Source organism: Dermochelys coriacea, chromosome 11 (assembly GCF_009764565.3).
Source record: "Dermochelys coriacea isolate rDerCor1 chromosome 11, rDerCor1.pri.v4, whole genome shotgun sequence".
In the NCBI taxonomy this organism is placed as follows: Eukaryota; Metazoa; Chordata; order Testudines; family Dermochelyidae; genus Dermochelys; species Dermochelys coriacea.
The window spans coordinates 54,491,252-54,506,291 of NC_050078.2; the positions used below are offsets into that span (position 1 = coordinate 54,491,252).

The 15,040-nt window shown below is 43.7% G+C and overlaps 1 protein-coding gene across 1 annotated transcript; it reads right to left on the minus strand.

Annotated features, from left to right (window-relative positions):
- Nucleotides 1-418: 418 nt before the first annotated feature.
- Nucleotides 419-14,759, minus strand: CAVIN2 (caveolae associated protein 2). The gene is made up of 2 exons (XM_038422499.2): nt 13,956-14,759; nt 419-2,734 (listed from the first exon to the last, which is right to left on the minus strand). Exons 1-2 carry the CDS (start codon nt 14,433-14,435, stop codon nt 1,943-1,945), a joined length of 1,272 nt encoding a protein of 423 aa, XP_038278427.1. The 5' UTR covers nt 14,436-14,759; the 3' UTR covers nt 419-1,942.
- Nucleotides 14,760-15,040: the final 281 nt, after the last annotated feature.

A 15,040-nucleotide genomic window follows, 5' to 3' on the forward strand; every position in this document is an offset into this window, starting at 1 on the left:
AACAAGGGGACAAGAAATAAATGTAAGTGGGACAAACTCTAGTAGTAAATGTTTAGTCTTTAATTTTGTTTTTACCAACCTCTAAAATTTCTTTGCCCAAACACTGACATGGTTGTATTAGTTTATTTCTTTTTTATTTACTTCACCACATCTGTAGTTAGTTACAAGTATTGAATAACTGAGTTACATTTTAGTTAATACAAAATAATGTAGCTGCATGGATTATGTCATTCTTCTTACAGGTGATAGTTCTTGTATGATACTATATAATAAAGAGCTTAACTTTTAACAGTGCCTGTTTAAAATCCGCTATGCTTCCAAGCTAATTTCCAGCGTGATTTACTGGTTCAAGAGAGTGCTCACGTCCATCGTGTGAACTCTGGTAAGCATACTGTAATGTGTATTTTTTTCTTAGAAAACTTTAAATGATTTGTAATTTTGAATACAAGGAAGGAAGCAAGCAACATGTTAGTGCAATGTTATGTAACAAGAATTCAGTATTCAAAAGGAAACAGAAAAACAAAAATGCATAAAAATAACATGGATGTAAGGTAACTAAGGGTTTTATCCTTTTCTTTTTTTCCCATTTATAAGTAGCTGGAATGAAAATTCAAAGAGAATGAAATTTCTTTAACCCCTAATTTAATGCATTTTCTCAATTTGAAACCTGTAATTTGAGAATATGTAGTAATTTTTGTGTGTGAAAGTTGTAACATTAGTGGAGAGTACAACCCTATGGCTTGAATAAAGTGGCCTCTTTGCCAAACAGTTAAAACCACAACATACTGTTATCCTTCAATATCCTGACCAGAAACACAAAACTTTACCTTTTTCAAAAATTGTCCTTACATCCCTGTAACTATAACTATTCTGTAGGTATAGCATTACATATAAGAGTCTTTATATAGATAAGTTATGCTATTTTCAAAATATTCTTAGGTACAGGTGCAAAGATGAAAAATATACTGCTCTAAGGAATAAGTAGAAAATTTAATTGCTTTATTTGAGTGTATATTCTTTATGCTGGCAGTAGAGATTTTTTTCCTTTTCTTTTTCACATTCTCCCCTTCTGCTCTTTCATCATATCGCCTCTAAGTTTCTATCATATCATCCCTTGCTTCTATGTATGTCACTGTTTTTGCCAACATGCCAAGCGTTACCTAAGATCTCACGATAAGTACTGTAGGCTAGTTACACATTCATCCTTTCAGTCATCTATTTCTATAAACTGCTGTAAATTACAAAACCATGTCTCCCTTTGCCATATAAACACAGTTGTTTCTATTAAATAACTAACAAAAGACTCTGGGTGAAATCCTGGCCCCAGTGACTCAATGGCAAAACTCCCACTGATTTCAGGAGGCAGGATTTCACCCTTTGCATAGTCTGCTCTTCTAGTCAGAATGTAAAATGGAGCCATGCCCAAAATAAAATATACATGTGTATATACAACAATTACTGAGAGTCTATTACCTTGCCTTGCCATGTCCCGGATATGCTAAGCTAAGCTATAGTGTTCAGTGACATTGTTTATATAAAAACTACTACACAGCTACAAAATACTGTAATAAGAGGAAAAAAATATTTCTTGACTACTATCCAAGCACTTCCCTGTACTAACTTAAAAATCCAGCCGACCAGCCTGCCTCCACTGATCAGGTTCTTTTCCTGATATCTCCAATTGCAACTGACTGCAGCAACTCTAAATTAATATTACCAGCTGTTTGACCTAGTATAGGAATGGAGCACCTTGTAGGTTGCCTGCATAGTAGACCTGGTTCACTCTGCATCTCAATACTACGCAATACATTAGCACTGCATAGAAAACAACAAACTTAATCATTGTCACCCGATACATTGTATGTGTAACAGAAATATACACTGCTTCTTCGCTTAACTAAACCTGTTTGCGTTTCTGAACACAAAGGACTGCTCAGATTTATTATGCAGTTTGGTCTATCTGGAGAACAGCTGCTTGAGTTGATTCTTCATCAGATTGTTCCGTTTCCCCACTGGTTGGTTTGTTTCTTTCATCATACAGTCTCTGGCTAGAAACTTCTAGTGCTGTCCCATATTCTTCATCATCTTCAACAATTGAGAGCTCAATGTTGCTGTTTATCATCATGTCCCCTTTTCTGCTTTCTTTCTCTAGAGAATCAGCTATTGCTTTGCCTTCCTCAATTAGAGAATTTGGAGGTGAGATATCTGAGAGCCCCTCAGTAAATGAGGTCTCCTCGTCATTCACTGCCTGCTCACTGCTTGTAGTTTCTGTTGGTTTGTCCTCATTTTCAGCAGGGGCCTCTCCTTCATGGACTTTCTTCATGTTCAATGTGAGGGGAGACACTTTGAAAGAGGAGCTTTTTGAGGAGGAGGATTTCTGATGATGTGGAGTGAGCGATTTCTTAATCTTCTCCCGTCGTTCAACTGAGACAATTTTTGTGCTGATCTTGTTCATCTTTTTCTCAATATTTTGACGAGAAAATGCTTTCTTGAGGCTGTCCACTTTCTTGAGGCTTGATCTTTTTATCTTCTCAGCTCTTGATTCTCCCATTTTTTCCTCTACGCTCTCATCCAGACCATCTTCGTCATGAGGCATTTCATCATCGGACGACAGCTCCACCGTATGCAAGGTTTCTTCCAGAGTTTTGTTCTCATCCACAGACTCTTCCTTTCCTTCTGTAATACTGGGAACTGGTTCTTTCACAAACACGTTGGCAGGAATCTCATTTTCCTCCTGAAAGAGTGGACAATATTTGAGTTTCATAGTTTACAGGACACAAATTTGATAAACAAAGCATAACCTTGCACAATGTTGCATTTTTTTTTACAATGAGATGAAGGAAGCTGAGCATTTTTTATTGTTTTGGTATATTTAGCCAGCAAGAAGCCACTCAAAACCCTCTCAACCATTCCGTTGTACAGCTTGAGGCAAATGAGGGGCCAACTGTGAGATTCCAGTTTGAGGGCTCAGAATATATAGATATAGAATATGAATCAATCCTATTCTGTCATTTAAATTAGATATTAAACCCTTATTAGTAACTACAAAGCTGTAAATCTAACGTTAGAGAAAAAGGGTAGGGTTGTGGTTAAGGCATGAGACTGAGCACTGGGAAGTTTGGGTTCAATTCTTGGTTCCGTCACACTCACCACATCACCTCAGGCAAGTCATATAACCTCTCTGTGCTTCAGTTTCCCTGTCTATAAAATAGGGATATACTGCTGACCTATGACACAGGTATAGCGAGTCTTATTTCCTTAAAATATTATGTGTTTTGAGATCCTCAGCTGGAAAGTAGGATTAATTGTGTTTGAGAGGTTGCTAAAAGTTGGTAAAGTATGTTTGTAAAGAATGGACCAAATCTTTAGTGTAAATTGGTTAAGCCTCATTGATTTCAGTAAGTTTTACTGCCACTGACAATATGTCCAATATTTTTAGTTCTGTTGAACTTTGATTGCGGTAGCTTGAACACTGCTGTAACAGTTTGATGGAGCTGGATTTTGACCACCTTGATTCACACGAGGACAAGACCTTTGGCACTTTGCTCTCACCCTGCCCATGTCCACGCTTCCTCTGGCTGGAGCAGTGCTCTGCAGGGTTGAGCTCTGGGAGGAGAGGAGGAAACAGCAGAAGGGGGAGAGGCTTGGCTTTTAAAGAAGGCCCTATGGCAGCCACAAGTGCTCCAGAGCAATGGATGTGGTTGGATTTTATTTGCTTATTAACCCTTCCCCCCTCTCCAAATTCTCTAATTGAGGGTGCACAGGGTTTCCATGTGGGGTAGCGCAGGCCTCCTGCAGATCCCTCAGGGAGCTGTATGAAGTCTAACCCCAAACCCTTTCTGGGTGGGTCAGAACCCAGCCTCTCCTTTCCCTGGATGAAATATCATGGGAGAAACTCTTAAGAACTTTGCACAGGTTTCCCTTCTCCTTCTCCTATGGGTTTTATGGTAGGAGAGGTGATCCAGCGCATGATGATTAGAATATATTGCGTTTCCAGTACAGAAGGAATGGTACTGATTTTCTTTTTTATTTGGGGGGTGGGGATAATGGGGGATGGGACATATAAGCTAAACGCATCTATGAAACTTCTTAAAAAAAATTAAAGTGAAAAATCATGCAAAAATAAAAGGCGACTAATTAATGTTCCATGCCCCAGGGAATAATGGTAGTTCTTTGCATCAAGCAATTGAGCTGGACAACAGCTGCATATTTTTTTTAGAACCAAAAAAGGCCAGGGAGGGATGTATTCCAGAAGAAGTCTCTAAATAAAGAGCAGGCTGAGCAGGGGAAAGAGCTGGAACTGGAAATTAAGGGCCGTCTCCTGCAAATAGTTACTACTGAGTACAGCGCTTGCAACCACGAGGAGTTCAAAGGGGACATCTCCTAGGAGTAAGCACTATGTTAGGTAGTAAGTTTCTGCAGGGTTGTGTCCTAAGAAAGAAAAGCAAGCAAACCTACAATACTTCCTTTATTTCTTTTCCTATCCTGGTAATAGCTGCATGTTCTGCATTCATATTACTTAGTTTATCATTTTTAACTTGGCAAAGCTTAGGCGATACCCCAGTCACCTCGTTCAGAGCTACAGACTGTGGGGAAAGAATTCAAAACATCTCTTTTAGATATAGAAAGGGCTGCGTGCCAGATGTGATGGCCTCAGGTCTGTCCTTAGTGGGCTAGAGACAACATTTAAGGGGAAAAAATACCAAATGCAATTCAAAACCTCTGTTCATTAGCACAGGGTGTGATCCCTAGAGAAAATGGTCTCTTGGGTTAAGATTTTTGGGGAGGCTGCAGAGGAATGACTGGATGAATGCGCTGCAAACACCAAACTACATTTTGTATGCGGCTTGGTTTTTTAAAATAAAGAGTCACATTCCTTTGCTGTTAGTCCACTACAGAGCCTTCCTGGAAGCAGATTATCCAGACGCCTCTGAACAGAATTTTAAACAAGTATGCTTGGTACGTGAGGAATATTCTTCAAGGTTACAAAAGAAAAAGGATGGAAAACACTTTTGTGAGATATTCGTACGTTTTACTATTCTATTGACCTTGAACTAACAAATAATAAACTTGGACAAATGACACTCCCAGAATGCTCTGTACCTTTTCCACAGTGGAATCCTAATAGAACGGTCACCCTTGCTACATGTTTACACAAAGATTTTGTTCTGGTGCTGAGCACTGTAAGTAAATGGGCACAGTGTATAGTCTTGTGATTTTTTTTACTTGGTTTATGGTGACCAGAAAGCAACTATTTATCACAGCAGCTTTAACAATCCAAAAAAGCCCTTACTGCAATTCAAATATTTATAATGTTCTCCAGTTTGATTACTGAAATATGGACTATATGAGCGGATGCAATTGCTCATTTGACCCCAATACAACTATTTGCAGAATCAAGTACAAGACATCAAGTATACAAGTTTACTGGCCTAACTGTCCAGATTCTTTCCAATCTGGACAATTAGAATTTTTGTGTACAATTCTGTATGATCCAATATTCAGGCATAAGAATGTGAATAGAACAGATTGTCTGTCTGAAACCTTGTAATCACTTGTAAATTACATTGATTAGGATTTATTAAGATTTGCTTTAACAGCTGAACTATATAAAATAAAAGGCCCAAATCCTGCCATCCTTACTTGGATAGAACTCCCTTTGACTTTACTGGGAATTCTGTCTGAGGAAGGATGAGTGGGATCTTAAATATTTAATATAGCAAAATGGTTTCACATGAAATTGATCATATACTGAGTCTGATCCAGAGTTGAACCAATACTGCTCAGTTCAAGGTCAATTCAGTGACACTTCTAAACTGTTAAATCAAAGTACTGCAAATTCTAAAAACATTACTATAAACATTTTATTTTAATATTAAAAAGCATTTTGGGGGAGGCTGGAACATCCAGTTTTCAGTACAGATAAAAATTCATAACCTCTCTAATGCTCCATAATAATCAGCTAATTATTCATTTAAAGTTACGGAGGTGGGATGTACTTGTGGCTGAAGCACAAGTGTGGGAATCAGGAAGTCTGGCTTGTATTCCCACCACTGTCACAGATTTCATGTGTAAATCAACCTTTGTGCCTCAGTTTTTCCACCTGTAAAATGGAGGTATTTTCCTCTCTCAGTGGGTGTTGAGATTTGGCTCATTCATGTTTGTAAAGCATAATGGGATCCTTAGATAGCAGTTACAACAAAAATGCAAATTATTATAATAGAATAAAATCTCTAGAATGAAATTTGCTTTGTTGCTAATACCATTTTAAAAATCATTACTATGAGCATGTTGTTAAATGCGATATCAGGAACTTTGACTGCAGTCTACCCAGAAGTCCTTCTGAACTCCATTATGTTACGTTTGGTTGTGCTAGGTAGGTTGCAGGACTGTAGTTCACTTTAAAACTCCAGCATGTTAGTACAGTCTATTAATTTTTCCAGATAAAATGTAAGCATCTGATCTCTTGGACTGGATCAAAAGCAGGAGAAATATGCTAACCAATTCTGAGATGGGATCAGAATATATCTTCCTTCCATCCCCCACCTTTAGAAAGCTAAAACAAGGCTTGCATTTTTCCAGGTCAGTCATTACTGTACACAATTAAGGAGCAGCCTTTCTGTATTCTGTTTCTAATGTCATCAGCTGGGACACAATCCTGCAAGTACTCCATGGGTATGGAACTCCCACTGAAGTCAACAGGAATTTGACCCGAGTGGTTTCTGCAAGATCAGGTCCTTGGTCAGCATAGAGGTTTTACGCAGTCGTTTTGGGGGCTCTTGTTTATGGGGATATATACTTCTCCTCTGCAGTAAAAGCTATGGAAAGGCCTCACATTCATAATGTACTATAAAAATTGAACCATGTGAGTGAGTATTTATAACAAAACAGTGAGAATTTTTTTTTTTTTTTTTTAAAATCACCTACCCCTGGCATGGCTAGAATCACCACTGAAGACAAACATCTCTGCAACCGCTGTGTTGGAGAAGACGGGAGCATTTAACTGGCTACATCTAGAGTAGACTATGTAATAATAGGACATGTCACATACAGAAAAACTTTTCTCAAGCCCCCCCCCCTTGTTGTTTTTCAGAGGGCCATTAGATGCTTAACCATCTAATATTCTAAATGAATGTTTTGCCAAATGCAGAGCAGATTTCTGTCAAGAGTAAGTATACTACTGGTCAGAACAGCCTTAACTTCTTCCACTTTTTCTCAGACCACACCTGCTCTTTAAGAGCTTGTCTACACTACCCACTGGCTCAGAGGGCAGCAGTTGATCCAACGGGAGTGGATTTATTTTGTCTGAGACGACAAATCAACTGCTGAGCGCTCTCCCGTCGACTCGGGTACTCCACCAAAACGAGGAGTGCAAGCAGAGTTGACAGGAGAGCGTCAGCTGTCGACTTACCGCAGTGAAGACACCGTGGTAAGTAGATCTAAGTACGTTGACTTCAGCTATGCTATTCACGTAACTGAAGTTGTGTATCTTAGATCGACCCCGCGCGGTAGTGTAGACAAGCCCTGAGTTTGTAAATGGATGTGGCCACAGTACCAAGCAGGACGTTGTAGAGGCAAATTCTCTAATAAGTTATGTGATGGGGCAAGGCCAGATGGCTATGGAAGAGTAGTGAGAGATAGATATATTAGCTCCAGGCTTAAAAAATCCCTGGTACCAGAATAAGTGAAATGGCAGCTGCTCCAGGTCAGTTAAGACACCTGGGCCCAATTAAGAACTTTCCAGAAGGCAGGGAGAAGGCTAGGTTGATTGGGACACCTGAAGCCAATCAGGGGCTGGCTGAAACTAGTTAAAAGCCTCCCAGTCAGTCAGGTGGGTGTGCATGTCAGGAGCTGTGGGAAGAAGTTGCGTGGTTGGAGTGGCTGAGTAGTACACACCATATCAGGCACAAGGAAGGAGGCCCTGAGGTAAGGATGAAATAGAACTTGAGGAAGTGAGGGTTGCTGTGGGGGAAGTAGCCCAGGGAATTGTACATGTCACGTTTCTAAAAGGTCAGCTACCATAGCTGATACTATTAGGGTCCCTGGGCTGGAGCCCAGAGTAGAGGGTGGGCCTGGGCTCTCCCCCCCACCTTTGCCCCCTGTTTAATCACAGAGACTGGGAGACAACAGAGACTGGGCAAGGAAGGATAACTTCTCCTTTCCTCCCTCGCTGGCTTATGATGAAAATGGCTCAGTAGACTGTGACCCTTGTCTCGATGTGGAGGGTCACAGTGAGCCTCTGAGGCTGGCGAAATCCGCCAGGAAACGCGGGACCCACGGAGGCAAGGACAGAGCTTTGTCACAGTTAATAGTTTTCAGCACATCAGCCATAGCTCGCTTACTTTCCCATTTCCTTTTTCTTTACTTTTGAACATGAAGAGGCTTTTTCAAAAGGCTGTTTTGTTATGCTGGTTGATGCAACAAAATGCAAACACATAGTTAATTTCCTATGGCTTTCTCTGCTCTCTTCATTTCAGGATCAAAGATTCACTAATTGCAATGCCTAGAAGGACCCCAGCTATAATTTAGCATATTTTTCTGTCCCATCCAATAGTAAATGAGAGATTTTATTGAAATACTAGTCTGTATTCCTCTTTATTTTGGATTTTACTACATCACCCCCCTTCACTCTGTCTTAATATATGTGTGACCATATGAAATTTGTTCTGAATCCATGCAGTCCAAAATCATGCTGGTCATGCGGTTGCAACAAAGCAGACAGGAACAATGCCAAAGCTTAACAAGGATTTAAAAACAGTCACTTCAGTGTTTTAGACTGCTGCACCACTTATGGTATTTGTAATAATTTTTAAAGCCTTACATGTTTAGATGTGACATTAAAATATGGCATCAATTAAAGAAATATGCAAACTAGGAACAATACAGAACGTCTCGGGAGAAAAAAACCCTAAATATTTGAATACAAAATATGCAAATCGATAGTTTTCTCACTGTGTTTTCATATTGAGTGTATACATTGAGGGAAATCCGATGCAAACAACTCACAGCCTGTCCTCTGAAAATACAAACCCTGAGCTCAGTCATGTCTTCCTTACATACCCAATGCTCCTGTTAAAACAACAACAGGGAGCAAACTCAAATTCAGAATTGAGTCCCTAATCTTTGCTTTTATTTTCACATGAAGTTTTTCTAAAACAGGAGACCGAGTCCTTAATGAGAAACACACAGCATGAAAGTTAAACTTGTTTTTAAGTGGCAGAAAATAAAACCTAAACTAAACAAAATTGCCCTATATCTAAATTTCATTTTCAAAACAGATCTGATATTAATACTGTATCACAGCAGCAGCTGCTTCTTTCGCCCAGAGGTCCCTGCCCACTGTCGTACACAAATCCATCCATCCTTTTGAGCTTTTTCCTGTGTATAATTCTTTTGCTGGGGGGACAGTCTAGAGCGGAGGTGGGCAAACTACGGCCCATGGGACCCTCCTGCCTGAGCTCCTGGCCTGGGAGGCTAGCCCCCAGCTGTCTCCCTCTTCCCTCCCCCCCGGCAGCCTCAGTTCACTGTGCTGCCGGCGCAATGCTCTGGGCGGCAGGGCTGCGAGCTCCTGGAGCAGTGCAGCTGCAGAGCCTGGCCTGACCCAGTGCTACACAGTGGCATGGCTAGCTCCAGTCGGGCAGCGCGGCTGTAGCGCCGCCAGTGCTCCAGGCAGTGTGATAAGGAGCCAGGAAGCAGAGGGGTTGGATAGAGGTCAGGGGAGTTTGGGGGGTTGTCAGGGGGCGTGGGTGTGGATAGGGGTTGGGGAACGGGGGAGTTGAATGGGAACAGAGGTCCGGGGGTATAGTTGGGGGGGGTTGGATGGGGTGACGGGGCAGTCAGGAATGAGAGGAGGGGTTGGATGGGGCAAGGGTCAGGGGGGCAGTCAGGGTACAGGGAGTGGTGGGGGGATGGATGGGGCAGGGGTCCCCAGGGGGTCATCAGGGAACGGGGGGAGGAATAAGGGGCAGGGGCTGGGCCATGCCTGGCTGTTCGTTGAGGCACAGACTCTCCTAACTGGCCCTCCATACAAAGTTTGCCCACCCCTGGTCTAGAGGACTAATAGGTCTTTTCCATATTAAATATCTCTTAAAAAGACACCACACTGCCTATGGAGATCTGAAGCCAGGTAACACAGTTATTAGCAGGCTTATGCAGAGGGAAAGAAAGGCAACAGAAAAGCATCATGACCAACATTTGGGATCCTTGCCAGGGTGTGGTCAGTTTGTTCCCTTGAGCGGAGTACAAGCTGGCAAAGAGAACAGCACAGCCTCTGGGGTGGAAAATCCCAACCCCTCCCATCTTCACTCCTGGGAGAGAATTCTAGCCTTTCATAACAGCTCTTTCGCACCAGCCACTCAAATGTGATAGGCCAGAAGACCTTTGTCTGGGACTTCAGTCCACAAGACACCCAAGTTTTTCTTTAATAGCTGGTTTGTGTTACTGATAAGTAGTATTGCAATCTCTTAGCAGTGTTGTTGTATCTATGTTGCTCCCAGGACAAGAGAAAGAGACAAGGTAGGTGAGGTAATATCTTTTATTGGACCAACTTCTGTTTTGGAAGGGTCAAGCTTTCAAGTTTCACAGAGCACTTTTTCTGATCTGGGGAAGGTAACCAGAGTGTCTGAGCTAACCTCGGGCCAGATTGTTAGGCACCAGAGGTTCACACATGCTGTAGAAGACCACTTAAAATAAAGTGGGCAACTAAAAGTGAGCAGGCAGCAGAGTGTGTAACAAATTCTTGTGATGAACCATAAGACCAGTGTCTCTGCTTAGTCCATGGATTTTAGTATCTAGCACAATTCTAGTGTCTATGAATTTCAGTTTCCAAACTTGTCTTTTGAAGGTGGTGTGCAGGTTCCTTTGAGGATGGGGATTGAGAGGTCAGATATGGAGTGCCCTGTATGCTTATCAATCTAACCTTCAATTGCCTACTTCAGTTTAAACTAAATGGTCTCCCTGAAGCATATGTGAACTCCTTATGCTTAAGCATTTGTCCTAACTTGTATTTAGCTTATTCACCCTAGTTACAATCTCCAGACTTGAAGAAGAGCTCTGCGAAACTCAAAAACTTGTCCCTTCCATCAGTAGAAGTTGGTTCAATAAAGGATATTACCTCACCTACCTTGTCTCTCTGTTCTCTTGGCAATACATTTACTGAAGTTAAATGTGATTTTTTTCTTTGCTAAATAAGGGCCTTAGGCCTGATTCTCCTATTATTTACACCAGCTTTACAGCAGGTTAGCTCCACTGATTTACACTGGGCTCAACTACGGGTTGGTTCATGTAAGTGAGAGGAGAGTCAGGTCCTCTGCATCCTTAGAGAGATTTAGGACACTACACCCTTCTGTACAAAAGTATCTCTGAGTGATGGAACTATACAAGCTGAATTTCCTTCTGCAGTCACTCACAAAAATGGGGCTACATTGTTTGCTTTGCTTTTGTGACCAATCATGCATTTTGGAACCTGGTATTAAAGAAAGGCCCAGGCCAAAACCTCCACTTTGAAGGTTCCTGAACTTTTCAGAGGATTTGATTTGGCAAATATTTCTCTTAAGCCACTGGCTTGTCCTCCTTCAAATCCCTCAAGACCAACTTTTACCATGATGCCTAAAAAGCACTACCAGCAGCTCACAGCAAGACAAGAAGTGAACTGAGCCAGTATCTCACCCTTACCCCACCCTTTTGTCTGTTTCTTCCACCTGTTGTGTCTTTTCATAATCCTAGAATGCACGTTCTCAGTATCTCACCCTTACCCCACCCTTGTCTGTTTCTTCCACCTGTTGTGTCTCTTCATAATCCTAGAATGCACATTCTCTGGAGAAAGGGATGTCAGTTTTTTGAAAAAAATTGTATAGCCCCTAGCATAATGATGCCCTGATTCTGACAGATCTCTGGATGCTACTGTAATATAAATAATAAAAACCATCTGGATCAAATCAAAACTTTAGAGCCAACCCCACCCCAAATTTAAAGGTTTAAGATCTAAATTCTGCATCTCAAACCATCTTTTGGTATCTGATCCCTGAAATAGTACTATTTTAAAATTTCGATAAAATATCTGAAATTCTTTTAAAAAATCCAGGTACTGCATCTCTTTTAATACATCTGGTACACGGTCAGCTTTTTAGTTGCTTTTGAGGTGGAAAAGACCATATATGTCTATATGTGCCAGGATCTCTTCCTCATCTGTCTTTAAAATACTAACTCATAGCTTCAAGAGAATAATAAGCTGCAAGGTGGGGTCTTTCCTAAGGGAACAGGCTGTAGATTAATTAAGCCTACCAAATCTTTAAATCTAGTACTACCCTGATTTAAAAAAAAATCTATATATATGAAAGTGGAATATATAATCTAACATGATATTTAACAGCATAAAAGATAAATTTACACTTCGGCATTTAACTAGCTGAACTAACTAATTAACTAGTCAAATGGGATTTTCCTGAAACAAAATTTCAATGACACTTTTTAGAAGTAAAAGACATGTCCCGTATTTGGTTAAAATTCATGTTGTGGACAATCCACATCATTGCTTAAAAAGGAGAAAATATGCAAACTGTTCGTTCATACCACCGAAAGGCTGACAAACAGAAAGCTGAGTTTTACAACTGTGTTTTTAATAGATTGCGGAATATGCCGGGGTCAACCGAAAAATCAAAGTTGGCATTTTGTCGAGGCAAGAAGAACTCTTAATATTCTAAATATTCTATTTCCTTGATCAAAATGGGAAGGTTACTTTTTCCCAGTTGTGACCTCAAAGAGTTAATGATTGCATTATGCGCTCTCTCTGAAAGTTTCCACTAGCTCCTCTTGTGCTGCAATGAAACCATAACAGCAGCAATGGATTCCTTCCCCTTCCTGAGGGGAAGCAAATATAAACTGGTTGGTGAAATGCAGAGTTTTCTGTGCATGCTTTCTTAAGAACTGTTGCATGCATAAAAGTTCCAAACTGTACTTGCTAAAATACACAGACTTATTGGCCATGAATGTGTGCCCACACTGTGGTGGGGCTAGTAATTCTGAAGTGGAAAATGTGTGTATGCATGATGATGTAGTGGTATTGCAGAATGGTAATGAATCTGTGACTTGTGTTGTGTGTGGCACTGGTGGCATAGAGATGCAAAATGTATAAAGAGCACCCTACTTTCATGGGTGAGTGAATCGGAGTGTTGTTGCTAGTTAAGCACCAATAGTAGCGATAGAAGATATATATTGCAGGGGGGGGGGGAGTGCATGGGTTTTACAAGGGAAGTGAGCATAGTTCACCACAGCGCTGGTCTGGAAAGTATTTGTATCCATGTAAAAAGGACTTGTGTTCTCCAGATGATGAATCGGAGCATTCCTTGTGTGCGGCCCTAGGAAGATTGAGATGAACAGCGTATTTCCATGAGTCTCTCCTAAGAGCCATCATTGGGCAGCACTGCCCTGGCCAATGCATGGAGCGCCAGGGGAAACGGCAGAGGTTACACGCGTTTAATTCAGTCGGGTGGTCTCCCGGCGGGCGCACCTGCAGCTCCGAAGTGTCTGGCCAAGGCACGGCTAGGGGGAAGCCCATGCATCGCACAAGGGCGAGGACCTGGGGCGTCCGTGCCTGGCGTAGAGCTGAGAAGTTCCCTGCAGCTCCGCGTGTGACATTTCTCCCCAGGGGAGCGAAGGGCACTAACCTCCGCTGCACAGTGGGAGCAGTGGCAAGAGGCCACCCCTCGGAGCCCCACTGCTGGAGCGGCCCCAGGGGCGATGAAGGCCCTGGGCTCTCCCACGGCGTGGCTACGGGAGAAAGAGCGGAGGTGGCTGAGCGCCTCCGAGCACCTGCCTCTTGCAGGGGGTCTGGCCCCAGGGACAGGGGCGAGAGGGAGAGGAAGGAAGGGCCAGCCGCCCCCTGCGCCGGGGGAAGGGTGGGGAAAGGGGCCAAGGCCCTGGCCCTTCAGGAGAGCGGAGGGTGGGGCCGGACTCACCTGGAAGATGAGCACCTTGAAGTGGTTGCGGCGCAGCAGCTGCGCGTGGTTGTTCTCCAGCCGCTTGACTTGCGCGCACTGGCGCTCCATGCGCTCCCGCACCTCGCGCGTGTGCGCGCTCACCTTGCGCGACTTCTCCAGCAGCTTGCCGACCGCGTTGCTGGTGGAGGTGTGGTGCTTGCACAGCTTGCTCACGTCGCCCTGGATGCCCTTCACCGAGCCCTCCAGCTCGATCTGCCGCTGCTCCATCCTGAGCTGCTTCTCCTGCACCGAGTCCAGCATGTTCACCAGCTTGTCCAGCAGGGTGAGCACGGTGATGGCGTTCACCTGCGAGCCGTCCCGGAGCGCCTCGCCCGGCGCTGCCGGCGGCGGGCTGGGGCTGCCCGAGGGCTCCGGGCTGGGGCTCGGCTCCAGCTGCTCCTCGGAGCTCGGCGGAGCGTGGGCGCCGCTCCTCTCGGCCTGCAGCCCGTCCTCTCCCATGGCGGGGAGCACCGCGAGGGCCCCGGCTGGCCCGCTGCGCTGGTGCGCTCCCGGCTGGAGCCCTCTGGGACCCGCCGCTGGACACGAGCTGCCCAACGCGCTTCCAGCCTCTCTTAAAGGCTCCCGCTCCCCACCCAGTGGGAGGCGAGAGTCCGCCAACGCCGGGCTCCGCTCAACTTTGTGCGACACACACGCGCTTCCTAGTCCCCTCCCCAGCGAGGAAACCAACCCCGGAGCCGGGGCTGGCTGGGGGAGCAGGATCGGGCCCGCCAGCTTCCCCCCCCCCCGCTCTTTAAGTGGAATGTCCTATTTCAACCATGACTTCATGCGAGGCGGAGAAAAGCAGCCCGCCGTGGCCGTTGGCTGCAGCCTGTAAACTTCTACCCACTGCTCTGCGACGGGTGCAACACGAGAGCTTGTGTTTTGCTCCCCCCGCCGGCCCCTTTTCCTGGATACCGAGTGATCTGGGTGGAAAGTATTGTTTGCCTTTGTTCTGGGCTGGCGGATGGGTTTCGGCTTGAACCGAGAAAGGAAGGGGAACAAAGTTTAAGCCACCTTTAGTTGTTGTTGTTGTTGTTTTTAAGAGAAATATCTCAGTGGGCTTA

Excerpts from the sequence above, each read along its gene's own strand:
- CAVIN2 (XM_038422499.2), bottom strand. The coding sequence starts at position 14,435 with ATGGGAGAGGACGGGCTGCAGGCCGAGAGGAGCGGCGCCCACGCTCCG. Across the intron at positions 2,735-13,955 it reads TCAAGGTGCTCATCTTCCAG|GAGGAAAATGAGATTCCTGC; the intron begins GTGAGTCCGGCC and ends CCACTCTTTCAG.